At 52.6% G+C, this 22,352-nt stretch overlaps 8 protein-coding genes across 8 annotated transcripts; 3 read left to right on the top strand and 5 right to left on the bottom strand.

The window, feature by feature from the left end:
* Positions 1-402: 402 nt before the first annotated feature.
* Positions 403-3,712, bottom strand: N7498_001447 (putative capsular associated protein; the record flags this gene model as incomplete). The annotated part of the gene is made up of 6 exons (XM_058448510.1): positions 403-2,400; positions 2,471-2,623; positions 2,677-3,090; positions 3,156-3,490; positions 3,541-3,599; positions 3,669-3,712. 6 exons carry the CDS (start codon positions 3,710-3,712, stop codon positions 403-405), a joined length of 3,003 nt encoding a protein of 1,000 aa, XP_058313921.1.
* A 995-nt stretch (positions 3,713-4,707) lies between these two features.
* On the top strand, positions 4,708-7,960 carry N7498_001448 (ribosome biosynthesis protein KRE33; the record flags this gene model as incomplete). The annotated part of the gene is made up of 2 exons (XM_058448511.1): positions 4,708-7,694; positions 7,762-7,960. The coding sequence occupies 2 exons, from the start codon at positions 4,708-4,710 to the stop codon at positions 7,958-7,960; spliced, it is 3,186 nt and encodes a 1,061-aa protein (XP_058313922.1).
* Positions 7,961-8,535: 575 nt separating this feature from the next.
* Positions 8,536-10,024, bottom strand: N7498_001449 (putative disulfide isomerase; the record flags this gene model as incomplete). Its single annotated transcript, XM_058448512.1, has 3 exons — positions 8,536-9,745; positions 9,806-9,813; positions 9,875-10,024. 3 exons carry the CDS (start codon positions 10,022-10,024, stop codon positions 8,536-8,538), a joined length of 1,368 nt encoding a protein of 455 aa, XP_058313923.1.
* Positions 10,025-10,211: 187 nt separating this feature from the next.
* On the top strand, positions 10,212-11,702 carry N7498_001450 (F-box protein; the record flags this gene model as incomplete). Its single annotated transcript, XM_058448513.1, has 1 exon — positions 10,212-11,702. The coding sequence occupies one exon, from the start codon at positions 10,212-10,214 to the stop codon at positions 11,700-11,702; it is 1,491 nt and encodes a 496-aa protein (XP_058313924.1).
* A 667-nt stretch (positions 11,703-12,369) lies between these two features.
* N7498_001451 (uncharacterized protein) lies at positions 12,370-13,966 on the bottom strand (the record flags this gene model as incomplete). The annotated part of the gene is made up of 3 exons (XM_058448514.1): positions 12,370-13,453; positions 13,517-13,728; positions 13,811-13,966. 3 exons carry the CDS (start codon positions 13,964-13,966, stop codon positions 12,370-12,372), a joined length of 1,452 nt encoding a protein of 483 aa, XP_058313925.1.
* A 506-nt stretch (positions 13,967-14,472) lies between these two features.
* N7498_001452 (F1F0 ATP synthase subunit gamma) lies at positions 14,473-15,856 on the bottom strand. Its single transcript, XM_058448515.1, has 4 exons — positions 15,709-15,856; positions 14,983-15,557; positions 14,761-14,929; positions 14,473-14,707 (listed from the first exon to the last, which is right to left on the bottom strand). Exons 1-4 carry the CDS (start codon positions 15,762-15,764, stop codon positions 14,614-14,616), a joined length of 894 nt encoding a protein of 297 aa, XP_058313926.1. The 5' UTR covers positions 15,765-15,856; the 3' UTR covers positions 14,473-14,613.
* Positions 15,857-16,588: 732 nt separating this feature from the next.
* Positions 16,589-19,633, top strand: N7498_001453 (DNA topoisomerase 1; the record flags this gene model as incomplete). The annotated part of the gene is made up of 6 exons (XM_058448516.1): positions 16,589-16,643; positions 16,807-17,027; positions 17,128-18,645; positions 18,699-18,938; positions 18,996-19,445; positions 19,499-19,633. 6 exons carry the CDS (start codon positions 16,589-16,591, stop codon positions 19,631-19,633), a joined length of 2,619 nt encoding a protein of 872 aa, XP_058313927.1.
* Positions 19,634-20,749: 1,116 nt separating this feature from the next.
* On the bottom strand, positions 20,750-22,023 carry N7498_001454 (NAD-dependent epimerase/dehydratase family protein; the record flags this gene model as incomplete). The annotated part of the gene is made up of 3 exons (XM_058448517.1): positions 20,750-21,699; positions 21,768-21,929; positions 21,981-22,023. 3 exons carry the CDS (start codon positions 22,021-22,023, stop codon positions 20,750-20,752), a joined length of 1,155 nt encoding a protein of 384 aa, XP_058313928.1.
* Positions 22,024-22,352: the final 329 nt, after the last annotated feature.

Here is a 22,352-nt window from a genome sequence, read left to right on the forward strand (position 1 = left end):
GTTTACATGAACCTGCACTTTCTTTTGGTTGGATGATTTCCACGGGTTTCTCGGCGCGATGTTTGAATACCCGTTCTCACTCGTTCACTAAGCATATATTGGCATTTTGACTGAACATTTCAATGAATTCATTAAAAAAGTATTGTTTATAAAAATATTTCCCACCGACATTCAACTCCAAGCCCGGACCAGCAAACATCCCATGAACCCAATCTACCTCGGCTGTAGATTACACCAAATCCGACTACCTACCTACTGTTACCAAGTTTGGGGAGAACCTTGGAACGGAGATCAGGTACAAGGCACAAACACACCCAACCTGGGGTGATACTTCATCAGAATCATTCATTACAGTATATACAGCCAACTACAAAAGCTCGAATAGAGTATGCAAAATCTAGATCAGAGCGGAACGCGGGAGAACGCAAGAGCGTCCCTGTTGTCATCCGTCAGACGACCCCATTCAAGAAGAAGCCGGAAGAAATAGATTTCCATATCCTCCTTGCGCAGCGCAAGCTCCGTCCACTGGCGCCCCTGCTCGGCAATCCACGAGCCCTGGTTGGTATGCGCATCCATGCGCATCGGGTGGTTGACATCGGCACCGTTGGGGTTCGGCACGCCGGCAAAATAAGCCAGCGTGCTCCAAAGGCCGTGGAGCCGGATATCGATGGGCACGAAGTGGAACCATGATACGACGCGCGAGTCGAACCATTGCCGGAAGAGACCCGTCTTCATGGGAAGACTGTGGCTCTTCAGGAAGGGTAGGAATCGGCCGCTGAACCCGGCGCCGTCGAGGTCGAAGAGGAATCGATGCGCCCAGTGCGATTGGAAATCGACGTGGGAGATTGTTCCCATTTCCTCGTGCTGGACGTCGCAGTCTCCGCAGCGGGTGATCGGGTCTGCGAGATGGACGTTTGTTTGCAGTTGTAATTGTTCCGAGGGCGCGGTGCCATCCATGACCTCGTACTCATAGAGGCCTGGACCGGCTGGTAAGAGCACAGAGACTTGGCTCTGGGTGTTGTTGTTCATGAGGTGGGCGAATCGTTGTCGTGGCATGCCCTTCCATTCGTTGAAGCGGCTGTATCCTTCCGAGGTGCTCCCAATCCAGTAGAGCGAATTTTCCTTTTTCTCGTATGCGGGATCGGGGTACTCTCCAGACGGTTTGTACTGGACTTTGTCCATGTAGTTCCACGGGCTGGGGTATAGAATGTCGTTGAACCCAGTGAGAGCGCTTTGACTGAAGACGGGTATTAACTCCTGGGACACCTTGAACGAGGAGGGAGAGATCAAGAGGCCGTGAAGGAAAGCCAGGTCGGGCTGGTGGCAGATTTCAGAAGCTAGATTGAAATCCAAGGGGAATTGTCCCATGGTATGGGGCTCTGTGCAGCCCAGGCAGATGTCACGACGGTTCCAAATTCGTCGAGTGCGTGCCCTAGACGAAGGCGGGCAAACCGCGCTCACATACGGATCCCACACACCTCGCCATGCACCATCCGTGAAAATAGTCTCGTTCGTTTGGTCTGCAGGCTCTATGGGGCCCCAACCTTGCCCTCTGTCTGCAGAATAACTTCCTACCACATTTTCCGGGGGGATGGATAGATGTGTTTTTGCTTCTCGCTTTAGCTGGAAAGCCTTTTCCCAAGGCACGGCGACCCGAGGCTCGTCATTCAGATTGAACACGAGATCCATGTCTGGAAGATGCTCGGAGAAGTTTTCGATCATATCTGCAGCTCCTTTGACCATCCATGCATGCGTTGGCTTAATACCTTCTTGGATATGGGGTTTGCCATTTCGAATGCTGATAGCTCCGAGATCATTAAAAGGATTCGTCGCCAACTTTTGTGTCATGTCCCGAATCTGCGCTGGGGGGATGGCTCGGAAAGGAAGCAGATTCTTGTAGATCTGATCAAACTCGTCGATGACCAATGAGGATCGCTTTGTTGCATATTCCCACCATTTGTCAAATCCAGGAGGCGGAAGCTGCTCATAACGTCTTTGATATTCCAAAACAGCATCTGCGAGAGTCTTGCTGGCGCCAGCCTGGGTGATGTATTTGTCGAAATGAATGGTTCCTTTGTGAATAAGGATGTCAATTGGATGCGTATGAGAGAATTGGTGTTTGCCAATTGCGAAGATCACGGCGATTCCGCATAGGATGGTGAACACTATCTGGAGCGAAATATTCGCGCGGTATAGTGACTTTGACTCTTCCTCGGAAATGATGCGTGCAAGAAGAAAGAGGACGGCTCCGGTAGATGATGCAACAACAGTAAGAACGGCCTGAGTCGTCGAGATGAAAGGGAACGGCATTTGTTGAAAGAGCAAGGTCGATGTGGAGGAAAAGTAGATGAATATGAAACCGCCAAAGATCGACAGCCCTAGAACGCCATAATGGGGCAACTGGGAAAAAAAAAAAAAAAAAAAAAGTCAGCTTCCGTGGTTTACAGTATGAAAATAGAGATATCCTCACCATCTGCCACGCCGATGTCAATAAGAACACGATTAGTAGCGCCTCGCCAAGAGCACTGCGTGAGTATTTCACATCCAGGAAGGGCTGGCCGCTGTGTTCAGGACGACTGTTCGTTATGAAATTCGAAATAATGCTCCAGATGAGAGCAATGCCCTAAGTTCGCCGTTAGATATACGTGCCCAAGAGTCCTCGATATCGCCACTTACCAGGAGACCAGCTCCCAGTGACACCAATGCTCGCTTTCTCCGCTTGCCCTCATGCCCAGCTCCGGTATGGCATAAATCGGCGACCCCAATCAAAAGGACTGAGTCTACCAATGTGTTGGTGACCCTGATGATTTGAAGGCGAGCCGCTGCGTTGATGACAATCGGGCACACGTAGGTGGACTGGCTACCAGCCGTGAACGACGCGGCCATGTAGCCAGCTACTGAAAGGAAGGCAGCTGCAATTATACCTCGAACGCGGCTTCGAGTCAGGAAATGGAAGCTTCGTCGGCAGGTCGAGTACGCTAATTGGATAGGCAGTCCTTGGGACCGTTGCAAGGGAACATACTCCTCCCTTGGCTGTGATCGTTGGTTGCGCCAATAGTCGTAAAGCGACACAACGAACGGAATGGCATACTATTTCACAAGAGACACGGTCAGAAATCTTGCTATCGAATCACGGAAGAGCATCCAAGCCTTACAGCATATCCATCAGGCACGCACTCGGAATGAAGAGTGACTCGGCGAAACAACTCTACTCGCAAGCAACAGAGGACCAACAACAGGCCGACCTTCCACCAAAACCGGGACAGCCAGAACGGAGATTGGGGTAGAATAGGCTCATTAAAACCCAGAATTGGAGATGACGCAGTCGAGATTCGCGGCGATGACAGTTCAAATTGGTCGGAGAGCGGAACGGCGGTCCATTTACCTTTTGGCGAGGAGGGTCGAGATGCTGCCGGAACGAATCGGCCCAAACTTATGAAGACTGCTCCTGTGAGGAGGCAGACCAAGACGGCCGTATGGACCGGGCGGTCTTCAGAGTGTGTCAGTTTACGCGCATCCACTAGCTCGGTCGCGACTCACCAAAAGCAAATGTGGCATTATAGGATGCCGCAAGGAAGAAAGAGCTCAAAAAGAAGATCCTAAAGAGAATGCGACCATCAGGAATCGCCTTTTTTCCGCTGGAATGATCTCGCTAGCTGTTGACTTACCCCACACAGACCTTGAGCCCAGTGTCGGCGGAGAGTAGCACCATCGTGCGCCCAAGCTTTAACGTCCTGAATGGATGGTATCGCAGTCCATTGCGCTTCCTCACAAGAGGGTCAAATGTCCGATGGGAGACCGTACCGTGCGCGTGTGCGAGGTCGCAAGAATTGGAGATAACCGGAACATGGCGAAAGGGACAAGGTCCGTTTCGAGTGGAGACCTCAGGGGATTGACATTGGGCTGGATGGACCAGCCACTGAGACGAAGCATGCGGCTAATCAGAGACCAGCATAGCAGGGTTCACTGGTGATCGAGTTGCGTCAACAGTGGGCGCTTTGGATATGCTGGAGTACGAAACCATGGGCCCTGCCTTTGCCTGATGTGGATTCCGGCCAATGAGGCCGGCGGTAATCCAGATAGTATCCACTGCGGCGTCTTCCTTAGCCTAATTCCTCCCTGGCAGGAATGCGTTTTGCCCAACAAGATATGCCGAAAGCGATCAGCGTCCAGAATCAAGAGTTGGCTCCCGCGCGCTCCACTTGGGGCAGTCTGAGTGTCAGAGCGCACGAGATCGGCACAGGCACCACGATCACTTTTTATCTGTCTCAGCGCTTCCCCAGAAGGCTGGCAAAGAGAGCTGTGTAACGTCCGAGCACCCATCACCGCGTCATTCAAGGGAGGTGGAGCAACGTGCTTCTCGAATCGGCGGGTCCAGTTCCCAATTGGGAAAACCATATTGAGACCCTCCCCGAGCGCTGGTCATGTGATGCGATAATGTAATCACCATAGGCGGTGAGACAGTTCCATGGGAAATGGCAGGCGGTGTACGATAGCAGTATGATTTTTTTTCGTTGGCCCATTTTGGAACGCTGGAGATTCGGCGGGATTCTCTTTGATCAGCGACCTTGAATTTACGGCGATTCAATCGAGGACCGGAATTTGCTAGTGCCTGTCTTGCACAGCAATCTCGAATCTTTCCCCTCGACAATTCGACAGCGAGCGTAAAGGCCCGGCGTTACTCGTGGCCAGCTCCCCAACTTCATCATGCCGCGCAAAGCGATTGACTCGCGCATCCCCGCCCTCATTCGAAATGGCGTGCAGGAGAAGAAGCGCAGTTTCTTCGTTGTGGTGGGCGACCGCGCCAAGGATGTCATCGTGCATCTTCACTACATTATGTCCAGCGTGGACGTGAAGCAGAACAAGTCCGTGTTGTGGGCATACAAGAAGGATCTGCTGGGCTTCACGAGTCACCGGAAGAAGCGCGAAGCAAAGATCAAGAAGGAAGTCAAGCGTGGTATCCGCGAGCCGAACCAGGAGGACCCCTTCGAACTATTCATCACCCTCAACCAGATTCGCTATGTGTACTACAAGGAGACGGAGAAGATTTTGGGTAACACCTACGGCATGTGTATTTTGCAGGACTTCGAGGCCATGACTCCGAACCTGTTGGCGCGCACTATCGAGACGGTCGAGGGAGGCGGTATGGTGGTTCTGCTGCTGAAGAGCATGAACAGCTTGAAGCAGCTGTACACCATGTCCATGGATATTCACTCGCGATACCGGACGGAGGCCCACGAAGATGTGGTGGCCCGTTTCAATGAGCGCTTCATCCTGTCTTTGGGAAGCTGTGATTCTTGTTTGGTTGTCGACGATGAGTTGAACGTGCTGCCCATCTCCGGCGGCAAGGATGTCAAGCCGCTTCCTCCCCCGGAATCCACCGATGAGTCAAAGTCCGGCCCCAAGAAGGAGTTAAAGGAAATCAAGGAGAGCTTAGCAGAGGCGCAGCCTATCGGACCGTTGGTGAACCTAGCTCGCACTGTGGACCAGGCAAAGGCTCTTCTGACTTTCGCCGATGCAATTGCGGAGAAAACCCTGAAGAGCACGGTTACTCTGACCGCAGGCCGTGGACGAGGAAAGTCAGCCGCCCTGGGTGTTGCCATTACTGCAGCTATTGCACACGGATACAGCAATATCTTCATCACCTCCCCGAGTCCCGAGAACTTGAAGACACTCTTCGAGTTCGTGTTCAAGGGCTTCGATGCGCTCGGTTACCTCGACCATGTCGACTACACAATCCTGCAGTCGACCAACCCTGACTTCAATAAGGCCATTGTGAGAGTCAACATTCACCGCCAGCACCGTCAAACTATTCAGTACATCCAGCCCCAAGATGCGCACGTCCTGGGACAGGCAGAGCTCTTGGTCATTGATGAGGCGGCCGCTATCCCTCTTCCGCTGGTGCGGAAGCTGTTGGGCCCTTACCTGGTGTTCATGGCATCCACCATCAATGGTTACGAAGGAACCGGTCGATCCTTGTCTTTGAAGCTCATCCAGCAGCTTCGGGAACAGTCTCGAGGTGGTGTAAAGACCGATGACACTGACGTTGCAGACCGCAGCACTGGTAAGGCCGCCAAAAGTACAGACAAGAATCTCGGTGGTCGATCCCTCCGCGAGATCACCCTCGCAGAGCCTATTCGTTATGCCCCTGGTGATTCCGTTGAGAAGTGGTTGAACAAGGTCCTCTGTCTCGATGCCACACTACCCAAGTCTCGCATGAACACCCAGGGTTGCCCGCACCCCTCGAAGTGCCAGCTGCTCCAGGTCAACCGTGACACTCTTTTCTCTTTCCACCCAGTTTCGGAGAAGTTCTTGCAGCAGATGATGGCGCTTTATGTTGCCAGTCACTACAAGAACACTCCTAACGACCTCCAGCTCATGAGCGATGCCCCCGCACACCAGCTTTACGTGCTTGTTCCTCCAATTGACGAAGAGGCCACCAAGCTGCCGGAGCCCCTCTGTGTAATTCAAGTTGCTCTGGAGGGTCGCATCAGCAAACAAAGTGTTCTCAACAGCCTGAGCCGTGGTCAGCGAGCTGGTGGTGACCTGATCCCCTGGCTGGTCAGCCAGCAGTTCCAGGATGAGGACTTTGCCGGTCTCTCGGGCGCTCGAGTCGTCCGCATCGCGACCAATCCTGAGTACGTGGGTATGGGCTACGGTTCGCGTGCTTTGGAGCTTCTGGTCGACTTCTTCGAGGGCAAGTTCACCAGCCTGGATGAGGATATGATTGCTCCCCAGGACGAGATGGTTCGTGTGACAGACGAGGAGCTTACGAACTCGAATCTTCTGGATGACAATGTCCACGTTCGTGACATTCGCACCATGCCTCCGCTGTTCGGTAAATTGACCGAGCGTCGTCCGGATGCCCTCGACTACGTTGGTGTCAGCTATGGCTTGACCCCGCCCCTCCACAAGTTCTGGAAGCGCTCTTTTTTCGTCCCGGTCTACCTTCGTCAGACTCCCAACGAATTGACCGGCGAGCACTCCTGCGTGATGCTTCGCACCCTGGCTGCTGGTTCCAACGATGCCGCCTGGCTGGGCGCTTTCGCACGGGACTTCCACCGCCGATTCCTTTCTTTGCTGTCCTACCAGTTCCGCGAATTCCCCTCGGTTCTTTCTCTGAGCATCTGCGAGTCCGCCAACGCTGGTGCCAAGCTGGATTCGTCCGTTGCGCCGCGCGTCCTCAAGAAGGCCGATCTTGACGCTACATTCTCGCCCTTCGACTTGAAGCGTCTAGACAGCTACGCCAACAACCTGCTGGATTACCACGTTATCCTGGATATGGTTCCCATCATCTCTGAATACTACTTTGCCAACCGTCTCGCTGGCAAGGTGAGCCTCTCTGGTGTCCAGCAGTCCATTCTCCTCGCCATCGGCTCCCAGCGCAAGAGTCTGGACGCCCTGGAGAAGGAGCTGAGCTTGCCATCTTCCCAGCTTCTCGCCATGTTCCTCAAGATCATCCGCAAGGTCTCCACCCACTTCCGTGGCCTTGTCGAGGGTGCCGTGGCGGACACCATGCCTGCAGAGCAGATTCCTTCTGGCCCCTCTGGCGGTGCTCACGATGACGTGACCGAGGACCGCTTCAAGCCTCTTGATACTGGCTTGGAGGAGGAACTTCGCGAGGGAGGCCAACAGGTCGACGAGGAGATGCGCGAGAAGCAGCGCGCCCTGATCGATGCTCTTCCCCTGGACAAGTGAGTGAATCCTCTCGTTCCCATCTCGGATCACTTGAATGAACAATAACTGATTTCTAGCCTCCAGATACGCAATTGACAACGGTTCCGCATCCTGGGAGGATGCTGAGAAACAGATCCGTGGCGGTGGAGCTAACACCGTCAGCGTGAAGACGAAGTCATCGAAGCGCAAGAAGGGTGAGACTGCGCGCGAGATCTTCGACAAGGAGGTCGACTCCAAGAGACAGAAGATGATCAAGAAGGGCACTGAGGGCCGCAAAAAATAGAGTTGTGTTGGATAATCCCGGCGTTGCTTTGCATTTTCTCACGGTGTTTTTGTGGCTTTTTTCTATGTATTCTGAGAGGAGTGTGAGATCTGATACCTAGGTACCTCGCCTCTTGTATATATGAATGACTTGATACGTCTTTTTCTACCGAGCATCTACGTAGGCATGGGTAAAGCGTAGGTTAAGAAATGGGACATTGGATGAGAATTTCTTCATTTCTTAGTGCTGTATAAGATTTTCGTCGCCTTGTCCAACATCACAATCTTTATTCCCGGCAGTGGCAATTATAATACGCGTAAGATGAGGAAGAGGCTGCAATCCAACCGTGAACTCGCCTCGTTAAATCTCTAGGAGCTGTCGGGCGCTTTTAAGCTGTGTAACAGTATCTACAAAAAGACACAGGATATTCATCCAGGCCAGCATCGTGCGAGTAATAATATGTTAATAGTTGTTTATGCGGAAAAGGTCTCACTTCTGTTTTGACGGTAAAATGGCTGTTGATAATGCAATGGCTTTCAAAAACATATGAGCCGAGCTAGACTCCGCACATGTTCGTACATCTTCATACCAATCTTTTACAGTTCATCGTGCTCGGCCTCCTTCGCCTTCTCAGCCGCGCCAACAAGACCCTCGGGCAGCTTCTCCTTCTTTCCCTCGCCGAGACGAATGGCATCCACCCAACGCTCAATAGCGACGGCGGAGTAAACGTCTTGGGCTTCATACCGACGCCACCATCCACGACGGGCATTGACAGCGATGATTTCCACCCCTTGCTTATCCTCCAGGCCCAATGCATTGCGCAGGGTCTGAGAGCCAGAGTTGATCTCCGGGACGGCGTACAGCGGGAAGAGGTGTGTCCCGCGCTGCGCGTGCTTGTGGGCAATCTCTGCCAGACTGGCAAGCGCATCTGTGGCGGCTGCTGGGAGTGCCTCGCCTTGCTCTGGGAGAAGGGCAAGTACACATGTCCCCGACTTTGGTGCCAGGCAAGACGACTCCAGTGACTCTGGGGTTGCAAGGGTAGGGAGTGGGGGCACAGGGATAGGAACCTGAGCTGGCTTGGCTTCTGATTCATCATTTGCGTCCACAATTGGCTCGTCGTCAGGGACAAACGTGGGCTTCGAGGTAGACTTGGAGGATTTGGATTTGGACTTGGACTTGGGCTTGGAGTTCGTAGACGATGCCGCCTTCCCGGAGGCATCAGGGTTCGGGGTCGCGAACTTGCTGAGGAATTCGACCATGGCCTGCTTTTTCAGCTCACCCTCGTACAGCTGGTGCTCCGCACCGCCACCGGGGACAACGACGAGCGTCGGGAACTCAGAGACACCAAACTTCTCCACGGAGGCGAGCTCCTTGTTGCGCACTTGGGCGACATCAACTGCACCGAGGAAGTCGACCGCCAGCGCGCGGATCAAAGGACTGGTCGTGCCCTTCTCTGTAAATAGGATGGCCTTGGGCCGCTCCTCGTTCTGACCCAACCACTTGTCCAAGTCCTTATCCGTTGCACGCTTCACGTGGTTCGGAATGCGGTCCACCACCGCGTCGACGATGGCTTTGGCGGTGCGCGCACCTTGATAGTCCTCCACGCGCGGCTTTCCGGGTTTCTTGGAGGGTGTCACGATCTTCAGGGTCGGGAAGCCCTGCACCCCCATCTGGCCGCAAAAGGGCTTGTTGTCGTCATCGTCGCAGTTGATCGCGGCGACTTTTGCGAGGCCGTTCAGGTTCTGGGCGGCTTTCTCGTATGCGGGCTTCAGACTTTGGCAGTGGCCACACCAAGGCGCGTAGAATCTGGGGAAGCGAAAGTGTCAGTAGGAAGAAGATCGGGGAAACCGTGCGGGGAGAGCTCACTCGACAATCTATACCAGCTATAAGTTAGCCCGCTAGTTCAATCTACAATAGCAAAGCTATAGAGCTTACCGAAGTGTAGTTTGAGTTTGCAATCAGCGAATTGTAGTCCTTTCCAGTGACTTGGAGCACCGGTGACTTTTTCGTGTAGATGCCATCGGCGTTGACGGGTAAAGCTGCTAGCAGCGAAGCAGCGAGCAAGAACGAGCTTGGAGGTAGCATCGTGGTAGACAGTTGTTGGGAGAGCCAAGAGCTCAGAAGAGCATCGCTTTAAAGTAGAAGAAAGAAGCCACCTTAGCTGGGCCAAAAGGAAGATTACGCAAGGTGTCCTGAAGCTCTTGGCATGCGGAGAGAAAAAAGCTTCTCCAATGAGAAGCTTCATCCTTTTGTTATTCGATGCCGAACAGCGATGGCCACCCAGACCCGTCTGGACACCTGTCATGATCTGGCATATCTACCTCGGGACATTTTCTGGCTTCTACTGGGTTACATAGACCCTGTCGATTTAGTCCGTTGCCGACGTGTCTCGCGCGCGTGGAATGAGGCCTTCGGTAACCCGCCGGTGTTGGCCCGAATCTTGAAAATGCGCTTTCCATGGACGAAGGAAGCGCAGGCCATTGAATGGGACAATGAGGACCCCGAAAGCCGGAATGTCTTCGACCAGGTTGTCTCGCGATATGACCATCTGGAAAGAGGAAAGCCCCGCTCCGTACAAAAATACCGCCTGTGCGACGATTTCGGCAGTTCAGGCGACCGTGAATGGTTCCAGGTTCAGCCGTGGGAGTCACACGCGAGCCACATGAGGCAGGTCGTGGACCGCCAATTCTCGGAGGCCCTGTGGACGTACGAGGAAGGGCTGCTGGTATACCCTAGTGCGGATCACCAGAGTTTGGTGCTGATGGACCTGAGCTCTGACCGGCAGTTCATGGTGCCCTTCATTATCCGCGGAAAGGTGGTCCGTAGAGTTCGACTCCAGAAGCGATTACTGGTGGTTGAGTGGGCAGAGCCCAAAGCCTTCCATTGGCTCAACGACAGCGACGGTGTGCATCGCCATTTCGCCTCATCGTTCGATGTGAAGCCCGGAGCTCAGGGTGGATGGAGTGTCATCCCTCGCAATGAATGGAAGATTATGTTCCTGGGTCATCCGCTAAGTGAACGAGACCGTTTCTTCTCCTCGCATAGCAATACGCACTACGTGATCTACATCTGGCAGCCAAACCGCAGCCTATACACGGCAGATGAGGATGCGCCCATTGAGTCTTTGTTTGTGTGGAATATCTCGAAACCATCTTCCTACAGACCATCGCTCGATCCATTTAGCCATCAAAGTGGGCCCGAGGTCGACCAATCTCCCTTTATCATGTCTCGTTTTGGCTTCCGGGATCTCGAATTCTTTTCTGTTCGACAGCGAGGCCTGCCGGCTTTACTAAAGCTCGGCATCACAGATGACTGCCACGCTGTTGAATTTACGGAAATGGCCTGCCTTGGCGACGAGGACGAGATCACGCCTTTCGGTTACCCCCAAACCATCACCACCGTCATACCCCTGCAGGGAAATGGACCCCATGGCAAGCGCTTTGAAGGGATCCTACCTGCTTATCGTGGCAATTGCAATCTGCAAATACCAATTTTGAGAGACTATATGGGCCTGGCAGAGTCTTGGTTTGGCATTCTCACAGAGTTAACCGACGACAATGCCGACTTGAGCTTCAGTCTCCATTTTGATCCAATCAACTGGACCCAAGACCAGACAATATACTTGACCATTGAAACAAGGAAAAGTCAAGTTTCCCATGAGAACCTGGACTTTACCGGCTGCGGGTTGATTTGTGGTGGCGAACACTATCTAGTCGGCGAGAACTGTAACCGTGAGCTGGTGATATATCGATTTGATCGATGAGACGTCAGCCGCAACAAGTCACTTAATTTTCGAATGTTTCCGTGAAGGCGGTCTTGTCTTGCTGTTATGCAGGTTGAGCAAAAGGTTTCTGACCGTCGGAGGCGTCGACATTAGGAGAAAGATAGATCTCCACGATGACGGACTCGGGTTCCACTAACAACAGGCAACTGGCTCCAATGCCCTTATACATCTGCGCGGCTCGCCAAAGTATTACTGACTCGATACACACGAAGGACCATGAGCATTTCCCTATCATGAAAATGATACCATACTTGCCAGAAGATATTAGATACCTTGACAAATGAACTTCATACCCAATAACCATCAACCTTCATTTTCAGTCGTAAATGTGGCCTGGGGCATAATTTCTACCGAAAACCTGATAGAACCCCTACACAGCTCTACAGCCTAGGAAAATTGAGTTCAAACACTGGAAACCCTTGAAAAAAGATTCAAAAAATAACAGATAAACGCATAACGTAGCTCTTGGATGGCATTTTAACCCCTTCCACAAAAGAGAGGAGATCAAAACTTTGTCGAGCTCTTGCTAGGCCGATGATAAATCAGAAAGGATAAAGAGAACTAAAATAGTAAGGATTCCGTAAGAGCATTTTCAACGTCTCAACCTGCCATGGCCATTCGATCAGGTCGCAAGGCTATTTACCCACTATGCAGCATTCTGGAATTTACACCCAACACATGCCATTGCACCACAGCCCGAGCAGGTTAGGACGTAGAGGGGTCTCCAGAGACGGCAAATCTTACACTCGGCATGATCAAGATGCTTCACCCACAGACCGAGGTGGTAGCACTTCTCCGTATCGTTCGGGGTAGTCGTTGGTGTATCTTTCGGGCATGAGGAACGCTGATTCCCGAGCCATCTAGCATAGGCCTCCAAGACAAGACCCTTGATCTCTTTGTGGAGATCATCAAATGTATAGGAACCGCTTGGATCCTTCAATTTGGCCTGGAAGAATGGAATGAAAGGGTGAATTGTATTGTAGACACCAGAGCGTTCATGGGGCAGTAGAACTCCGTCATCAGAGTCCTCGTCCGTCAGGCTGGCCGAGTCATCTTGTTGAGCAGACTGCGGAGACTCGGTGAATTTAGAATAAATTGTGTCGTCATTAGAAGACCGGATCTTGTCATCAGACAGGTGCAGCCCTCCATCCTCAGAAATTCCATCGTATGAGGGGGTAGACCAGGAGGGAACATGGCATTTATCGGACAGGCGGACTTCTCCGTCCACGAAGTTGTCATCGTATGTAGGCGAAGAACAGGAGTGAATGTGACACTTGCAGTCAGAGCCATGGGGAAAGGCCGCATCGCTTTTGTGCTTCTTAACCTCGTCGATATCGGAGACTGGATCACCGTGGTCAAACCCCTCGAGCCCGGTCGACAAGGCATCTTTCAGGCCATATTCCTCATTCTCCATCTCTGCTGCTTCATCGCCCACAACACGAGCTTCCATTCCCATCATACATCTCTCAAAGACTTCTTTCTGCGCCTCGGGATTGGTTCCAGCACATTCGCCGGCCCACCGGTCTATGTCGGCAGGCTGCAATGGAGGTTCAGCATCTGGAGGCTCGACATTTGTCACTTCGATCTTTGGAACCACAATATCCGGCACCTCAAAGTTTGACTCTTTGAACCGCAGAGGCACGATAGGTCGCTTGGAGAATGCTGGCTTCAGGATGTCCGAAGCATGATGAGCGTAGTTCGACTCTAGATCATAGCTCATTCCACCTTGCCTGTAACCGTTCAAATATGCCTCCCAGTGATCATTTTACTTTTTACAAGGCTTCTCAGGAGACTTCTCGCGAGGTTTTCCAGTCCGGTTGGTCTCATTTCGACGGCATGTCCAGTACTCATTATCCTGGGGAGTAGGCCACCTACGGCTCGGCCTGGCTCCGAATAAGTCGTAAAGTTTCTGAAGACGTGGGTCGTTTCCAAATGGTCTATCCAGAAGCTCGTCATGCTTTCGACGGCGGCCTTCGTCACGGAGCACATCTACTGCCTCTGAAGCCTGTATGTAGGTGGTCAGTTCATCCTCTTTCTGTCTGCCTTAATAACAAATTGGGCCATCAAAGAGGCCAAGCATCACTCACATTGCGAAACTGCTCAATTAATTCCTCATTATTACCACATTTGTCAGGGTGAAGCTTCAGTGCAAGCTTTTTAAAAGCGGCATTGATTTCCTGTTTGGATGCATCACGAGCCACGCCCAGCACAACGTAGTAGTTGACAGACGAGTTAGCTGGCATCTTGACTGTCCAGGAAAGTAGGTATTGAGTCACGGTCTGTGCTGTAAAATAGCACATAGAGTCAATAACCTGCAAAAGAGAACGAGGAACAAGCCCTCCGAGTGATAGAGAGATGTATAGCATGGGGTTGGAAAAAATACCTTATAAGAAAGGACCCTGACCCAGCTCAGCATGACCAGTACTACGTCCAGTGTGCGCAATCAACGTGTGGAGCAGAGTGTTGGTATGTTCGATGTAAGTGACGACCTTGCGTGAATGGATGCGAGAGCGAGGGGTGTTTGAGAGCTTCACTAAACGGGCAATGTCCTAAAAGACAACCAAGGTCGAGACAGGAAGCAAAACTAAGAGAGATCCAAAACGTGGACGAAGATGGCGGTCAAGGACGGATAGCGAGAATATTCCTAGACGTGGAAGCTACGAAGCGGCTGAATACGGTTGCCAGTAGCTACAGCCAGTCCCAAGGCCTCACTGGGCCTTTCAACCAGTAGTAGCAACGGGCGATGACCGTGACAACCGGCTCTATCAAGTACAAATGAAATCTGAATGGATTGACACTGATTTTACATAAACAGAGAGTCGATCTAAATATCAACAAGTCTACACTGAAGGTGACTTCGTCATGTAGATGTAAAGCCCAAGGAAGGCTTTTACATATCCTCGGAGGCGGTGGCACCGGTGATAATCTCGACCAGCTCACCGGTAATGGCGGCTTGACGCTGACGGTTGTAGAGAATCTGGAACCTGTCGGGCTGTTAGATCGGCACTGTCTCGGAAATTTTGGGTTTGAAACATACTTGTTGATCATCTCACCAGCGTTCTTGGAGGCGTTCTCCATGGCGTTGCGACGAGCAGAAATCTCGCAGGCGTGGCCCTCAGCCATCGCCCAGAAGAGGTTGTTGGCAAGAGAGTACTCGCGGAGGCTAGCCAGAGCCTCGTCGTCAATCTCGAAAGCGGAGATGTTGGCTAGTGGACAGTCAGTATCAGTGGACAGAAGTCGCCATAGAGAAATAACCTACCAGACTGGGTAATAGCCTCCTCGGAGTAGGCCTCAAGGGTGGTGGCCTCGTAGCTCTGAGCGTTGATGAACGAGTTGTAGATGACCTTGACGCTGCTGTAGTCGGTGGGCAGCAGTGAGATCTGGTCGGCAACAGCCTGGGCGTCGGCAAAGGTGGGGATGTCCTTGCAGACGTTGGCGAAGCTCAGGAGGATCTTGTCGGAGGCGAAACGGGAGAGCTGGGCCTTGGCCTTCTCGCCGAGGATGACGATATCGGCGTTGGGGTATTCGGCCAGGAGACGGCGAGTGGCCTTAGTCAGACCGGAGTGAATACCACCGCAAAGACCCTTGTCGGAGCTAGCAACGACGAAAAGGGTCTTCGAGTCCTCCAGAGGCTTGGTCTCGGCCTGCTCGAAGACGGTGTTGGAAGTCTTACCGTAGGCGCGAGACTCGTCCATGGCCTTCTGAGCGCGGGTCAGACGAGTGGAGGCGACGATCTTCATGGTGTTGGTAATCTTCTCGATGTTCTTGATGGACTTGAGGCGGCCCTCAATCTCACGCAGAGTCGCGAAGTTGGCGGCATTGGGAGGAGCAGTGCTTAGTTTGGAGTCAGTAATCGATCGAACTTCCTTCAATTTCGCTTTTTCGATTCATTCGGGGGGCGCAGTTGGCCGTGATGACAGTGGTGGTGGTCGACAGATGTCGGGGTGAAGAACCGGCCACGAGCGGGCATCGGAAGGAGACTTACCGGGTGACGGCAGCACTGCCGGCTCGGACAGCCGGGCGAACGGCACGGGAGAACATTGCGATGGAGGTGGCGAGAGGATAGACGGCAGATTAGGACTGCGGAGGAGAAGGAGGGGAGAGCAGGTCAGGGTGCAGAAGCCTCTCTTTGCTGGTTGCTAGACGGTCGGGAAGTGCGAAGTTCAACCTCCTGGGCTCCCGTGCGGCGCTAAACCCGAAGTGGCAGGCATCTACGGCGCGGCATTCCGGCTTCCGGCGCATTTCGCTGCCTGGGAAGACAGGCATGCATCAGCAAGAGTTGACTAGTTAACTAGCTACTTATAGGTATATAATTTTTACTGCTACTCTGAGCTACGAGGACTCTTCGCGTGTATATATAGAGTGACCTTCGTTGCCGAAAGACTAAAAGCTGTGAAAGAAATGTTGACTGGCAAGCCTGCTGCTTATGTCACCGCCTAGGTCGTCTATGGCTGCCTGAGTTTCCGGGAAATAGAGCAACAAAGCACTAACCAATTCGGGTCTAGTTATGTAATTTGTTGCCTCAGGCCAACAGCCCGTGAGTTCAAGGCCTCGCTTTCCATTCCATTCCCTCTTTTCCCCCATACTCAACCTCTTTTCCTCTCGTTCTCGGGTCTTTCATCCCTCTCTTTCCCACCCGAGTACCTCCTCCCCCTCACACATCTTTCTCCCCGCGCATCATTGATGTCTCGTCTTCTTTCTTGACCTCTACACTCTCTTCATTGGTCAGGATTCCCTTGACTTTCTCATTCTATCAGGCGGCTCGTCTTGCCCGAACCCGCGCACGAGTGCCCTTCCCTGTGATCAACACTCGGTTCTTTCACTCTCGCCCAGTTCACCTACTCTCAGGTCTTCGAACCACCACCATGAGCTCTTCCGAGGAAGATGTTCCCCTCGTGCGCGCAAATGGCCGCGCCAATCGTAAGTCTCCCCCGGGTGACTCGGCTGGCATATGTACCCCCTCGGCTCTTATTCTCTTTCGAGGACACCTTTTATTGAATCTTCCCTTCTGTCACTTCTCTTGTCATTTCCTTCCTTCGTCTCTTTCTCGGACTTGCTAACATGCGACCATCTGCGCTTCTAGCTACTCCACCCTTGGTTAAGTCGAACGGAAAGTCCCCAATAAACGGTGATCTTGACCCCGGCGTGTCCGTACGGTTCGGCGCCGTGCAAGACGACGACGTGAAGATGGGGGATGCACATGGGGATGCACATAGCGTGAGCAAGCGCAAGTCCCGGGCCAGTATCGACCAGAAGAAGTCATATGCGGAGCAGGAAAGCAGTGATGAGGATGATCAACCATTGGTACGCCCCGTTTAGCCCTGATACGGCCCTATTTTTGCGGCCCTACGTTTTCCCTTGCGACAGTAGTCGCAGTTGGTTTCAGCGACTGACCATTCGACAGAGCAAACGCCGACGAACTTCGGTAAAGCACGAGGATCCCGAAACCGACGACGACGTTCCCTTGGCCCTTAACGGACGGAAGCTCCCAAAGGCCTCGGAAACAGCCATTGGGGAGGAGTCTGACTCCGACGTTCCGATTGAGAGGAAGCTTTCTGCCCAAAAGAAAAAGATTGAGGCCAAGGCCAAGGCGGATGCTCCAGCTGCGCGCAAAGCAGCAGCTTCGAAGAAGGAAGCCAAGTCTGCCACGACCAAGAAGCAAACCAATGGCGTCAAGAAGGAACAGGTTGGCGACAAATCTGCCCTCAAGAAGGCGAAGGCCGTCCCGGATACCCTGAAGAAGGGCACGAGCAAGGTCAAAGCCGAGAGTGCGGATGTCGACGAGAAAGACGAGGATGAGGAAGAATATCGGTGGTGGGATGATCCGACGAAGGGCGACGGGACCAAGAAGTGGATGACCCTGGAGCACAATGGTGTGGTCTTCCCTCCGCCATATGAACCTCTCCCCAAGAACGTCAAGTTGAAGTATGATGGTGTTCCCGTTACACTGCACCCGGAGGCTGAAGAGGTTGCTGGATTCTTCGGCAGCATGCTCAACTCGACTCACAACGTGGAAAACCCTGTTTTCCAAAAGAACTTCTTCGCCGATTTCAAGGACATCCTCAAGAAAACTGGTGGTGCTAAGGACGCGCAGGGAAACAAAATCGAAATCAAGGAGTTTGCCAAGTGTGATTTCAAGCCCATCTTCGAATTCTACGATGCGCAGCGTGAAGAGAAGCGAAATCTACCTGCGGCCGAGAAGAAGGCTATCAAGGCCAAAAAGGACGAAGATGAAGCTCCTTACCAGTTCTGCATGTGGGATGGCCGCAAGCAGAAAGTGGGCAACTTCCGTGTTGAACCCCCCTCCCTATTCCGAGGCCGTGGCGAGCACCCAAAGACTGGTCATGTCAAAACTCGGGTGCAGCCAGAACAGATCACCATCAACATCGGAAAAGAGGCTACAGTGCCGCCCCCTCCCCCTGGCCATAACTGGAAGGAGGTCAAGCATGACCAGGAAGGCACTTGGCTTGCCATGTGGCAGGAAAATATCAACGGCAACTATAAATATGTTATGCTTGCTGCGAATTCCGATGTCAAGGGGCAGAGTGACTTCAAGAAGTTCGAGAAGGCCCGAGAGCTCAAGAAATACATCGATAAGATTCGGAAGGATTACCAGAAGAACCTCAAGAATGATCTGATGGTGGAGCGTCAGAAGGCGACAGCTGTGTATCTCATTGATCAGTTCGCCCTGCGTGCTGGTAATGAGAAAGGTGAGGACGAGGCCGAGACTGTCGGCTGCTGCTCGCTGAAGTATGAGAACATTTCTCTCAAGCCGCCAAGCACGGTCGTCTTCGATTTCTTGGGAAAAGATTCCATCCGGTTCTACGATGAGGTCCAGGTTGACCCTCAGGTTTTCAAGAATTTGAAAATTTTCAAGAAGGCCCCCAAGAAAAACGGTGATGAGGTGTTCGATCGGCTGACGGTAAGCGGCAATCCTCTGTTTGGGTCATTGACGTTTTTCACTGACATTGATAGACCTCTGCCCTCAACAAGCATTTGCAAAACTACATGCCGGGTCTGACCGCCAAGGTTTTCCGTACCTACAACGCCTCTTTCACCATGAGCAACTTGCTCCAGGAGATGAAGGCGACGGGCACCATTCCAGAAAAGGTCAAGGCCTATAATGATGCGAACCGCAGGGTTGCCATCTTGTGTAATCATAAGCGGACAGTCACGGCGGGTCATGCCAATGCGATGGAGAAGATGAGCGAACGGGTAAGTTCGGCTGAAAGCTCGGGTTTTTACAGTACTAACAGGATTTGCCTCCAATAGATCAAGGGTCTTCGGTACCAAAAGTGGCGGTTGAAGATGCAGATGCTTGATCTCGAGCCCAACCTCAAGAAGAAGAAGGGCGCTGCATTCTTCGAACGGGACGAGGATCTTGACATGGAATGGATCAAGGAACACCAGACCTTCTTGATCGAGGAGCAGACCCAGAAGATCAAGAAGAAGTTCGAGAAAGATAATGAGAAGCGGGTTGCCGACGGCGAGAAGGAGATGAAGGTTTCTGAGTTGAACGAGCGCCTGGAAGTTGTCAAAGAGATGGAAAAGAAGTTCACCAAGGAAAACAAGTCCGGCAAGGTGGAGGCTGAGGGCCGAGGCCCAACAGTCGAGAAGCTCGAGGCTAACATCACCAAGCTGGACCATCGCATTGACACGATGTCTGTCCAAGCCCAAGATAAAGAGGACAACAAGGAGGTCGCCCTGGGCACATCGAAGATCGTGAGTGATTCCCGCCATATACAAATCCGACCCCATCAGCTAACATATCCCAGAACTACATTGATCCTCGCCTCACGGTCGTCTTCAGCAAGAAATTTAACGTACCCATTGAGAAGTTCTTCTCCAAGGCACTGCGCGAGAAGTTCGAGTGGGCCATCAAGTCTGTCGACGAGGACTGGGAGTTCTAAACAACCAGCTCTCTGATGTTTGCAGCTCTACTTCACACTATATCTTGCTTTGTCGTTTTTCTCTTTTTGAACAGTGGAGAGGTGGCGTCCCGCGTTTTACCCTTTCCTATCTACAAGCATGAGATTGGGTGGATCCCAATCTCAATTTTCTTCTCAGGTGATGCGCCCAATTGGACCCGCATCGGATGCTATACGATAAGTGGCACGGTATATGCCTCGGTGGAACGGATCGACGAAAACACACAAAACCCCATACAAAAAAAAGACCAGAAAAGACGCATCACATTGCATTGCAGCTTGGTGACATTTGACCTGCATCGCGACTTCATTCGCCTTTCCTTGCATCGGTATTGACTTGGGTCCGCTGGTCAGTACGTAGAATTCTATAAAGGAAGATCTAGGATCGCAATGTATTTCTACCTTTGTCTGAAATTCTCCTATTAGACCTCGGGATTTGTGTAAAAAATCCAAAGTCCGCGTCTAGTTCCCTCAACTGAATGAGCGGACTTTTTGTCGGACCCGACCTGCGCGAAATGCATACATCGTCATCGTGCATGGCCAGTGGGGCCGTCTCGAACCAAGGAAATATGCCCGTGTTTTTCTCCACTTCTACAATACGACGCCAACCATGAGTTAGTCAAATTCGAAACTCTAAACTACTCCGTGCAGCACGTGGCCAAGCTGTCATGTTCGGGTTTAGGAATTGAGTTGTAGAATGTATTGATATGGAGGGCTCAATATGCAAATGATGTGTGGAACGAATGGTGAGACCGTGAGATGGGCAAAAATGAAAAGGCCAAGATATATGCATGAAGAATAATCAAAAGTCCCGACCAGTAGAGAGGTATTACAGTACAATCATCCAGGGTGCTGGACTGCCCGGCCCAGAGCATTGACGGATGGGGGAGAGTGTGAGGTCTGGTATCTGGTATCTGGTGGGAACGTGGTAGAAGGTGAAAAGTGTATAGCGAGGCGGGAATCATCAAGGGGTCGTGTCGGAGGGACGAAGCAATGCTTTCTTTGCGGACACAATGCGATGCGATGCGATAAACCGATCCAAGGAGACCGAAAACAATCATGTGAGAAGAAAGGAAGGGGTATTTTGTCGGGCTCCGCTCAGGGCCACCAGCCCATGCGCTTGTAACTCTCGACCATCTCGCGGATGCTGTCGGCATTAAGGTGCTCGTACTTGGGCTTCCATCCCGTCGTCCTCTCGAAGAGCGAGCCGTCGATCGACATGTCCTGGTCTTTGAGCACGTCAAGCTCCACGAACGGGCCAATCGGGCCGGGCCGCTCGATGTTGCTCTTCTCGACCAGCTCCGCCCACGTCTGCAGGCTGACCTCGTTCATATCGTCGACGACGTCGTCCAAGTTCATCTTGGCAAGTTGAGAGACGAGAGTACCAGTGAAGGTGACCTTGAGACCAAAGACCTCGGACAGGGCTTTGGCGACGTGTTCTTGCCTTGTGTCGTTGTGGTCGACCACGTTAAAGGCAATGTGCATTTTCGGGTCTATGGCCATATCTGACACATAAGTGTCACCCTTTTCCAGCTTTCCCCTACCGGCGCGCCACTCGGCCGCAGTCCACAGCGCGCTGGCAGCGTCCTTGACGTGCAGAGTGTTCACCTTGACCTCCTTGGTGTAGAGAAGTTCGAGGTCCTGCTTCAGCTCAAGGTGCACGCGTGCCAGGCAGATACCCATGGCGAAGTAACCAGGGTTATATTCGCCGTAGACGTGGGGTAGGCGGAGCGCACAGTACTGGAGATCGGGGATGGTATGCAGCTCGTCCGCGGCCTTCAGCTTCCACTTGGCCAACTTGTGCCACGGCTGGAGCTTATCATTTTCCTTGCGCGGCGAGGAGCCGCTCTTGTAAACGTGCGCGGTCGAGCATTCGATATAGGCCGGAATGCCGCGCTTGGCGACTTCCTTGCCGAGGGTGATGCTGAGTCCGCAGCTGCGCGCTTCGTAGACGTCGTCGGGCTGGGAGTGCCGTGTTTCGCCGCCGCAGTTGATCACGTAGTCGAATTGTTCGCCATTGGCTCGGTCGAAAATGCGCGGGAGATGCTCTGCAAAAAATGAGTCACTAGTCTGAGTGGCTGTCCATCAAGCGCCGGGCAAAATGGGCGCCACTTACGTTCGCGGCTGGCGTCCGCTTGGACGAATTTCTCCTTGGAGCAGGCTTCTTGGAACTCGGGGGCCAGCCAAGCTAGTTGCGGCAGGACCTTGTCGACCAAACGGACGTCAGAGGCAAGGTTGTTCTCGTGGATGTAGAGAGCCAGATGGCGGCCGATAAAGCCTTGGGGAGGGTTAGCGGGACCGGCAAAAACGGAATAAAAGGGGGACGCACCAAGGCCGCCGATAATGAGAACGGCAGGTTTTTTGTCGGCCATCATGAAAAACAAAAGCAATTGCCCCGCGGACACAAGCGAAGAGGGGACGGAGAGATTATAAAAGGGGTGTGAAGAGGGGAACGTTAGGAAAGGGCAGAGGCGGGCGAACAATAATGGGTCTCCACACTACGGGAGTAGAAAATTCGGGAAGATCACTGCGAATTCCTCCAAACTTCCCTCCCGGGGAGCAGGCGCCCCTTAACGACGCCGTTGATCTATAGTCGCTCGGGCTAAGGGGATTACAGTGGGCTCCGGTGGACTACAGTGGACTACAGTGGACACCACAGTGGAGCCGCGGCGAAACAACTCGTTGCCCGTGTGTCCATGGT

The sequence above is a fragment of the Penicillium cinerascens genome, assembly GCF_028974065.1.
Source record: "Penicillium cinerascens strain IBT 15544 chromosome Unknown contig_16_segment0_segment0, whole genome shotgun sequence".
Lineage (NCBI taxonomy): Eukaryota > Fungi > Ascomycota > Eurotiomycetes > Eurotiales > Aspergillaceae > Penicillium > Penicillium cinerascens.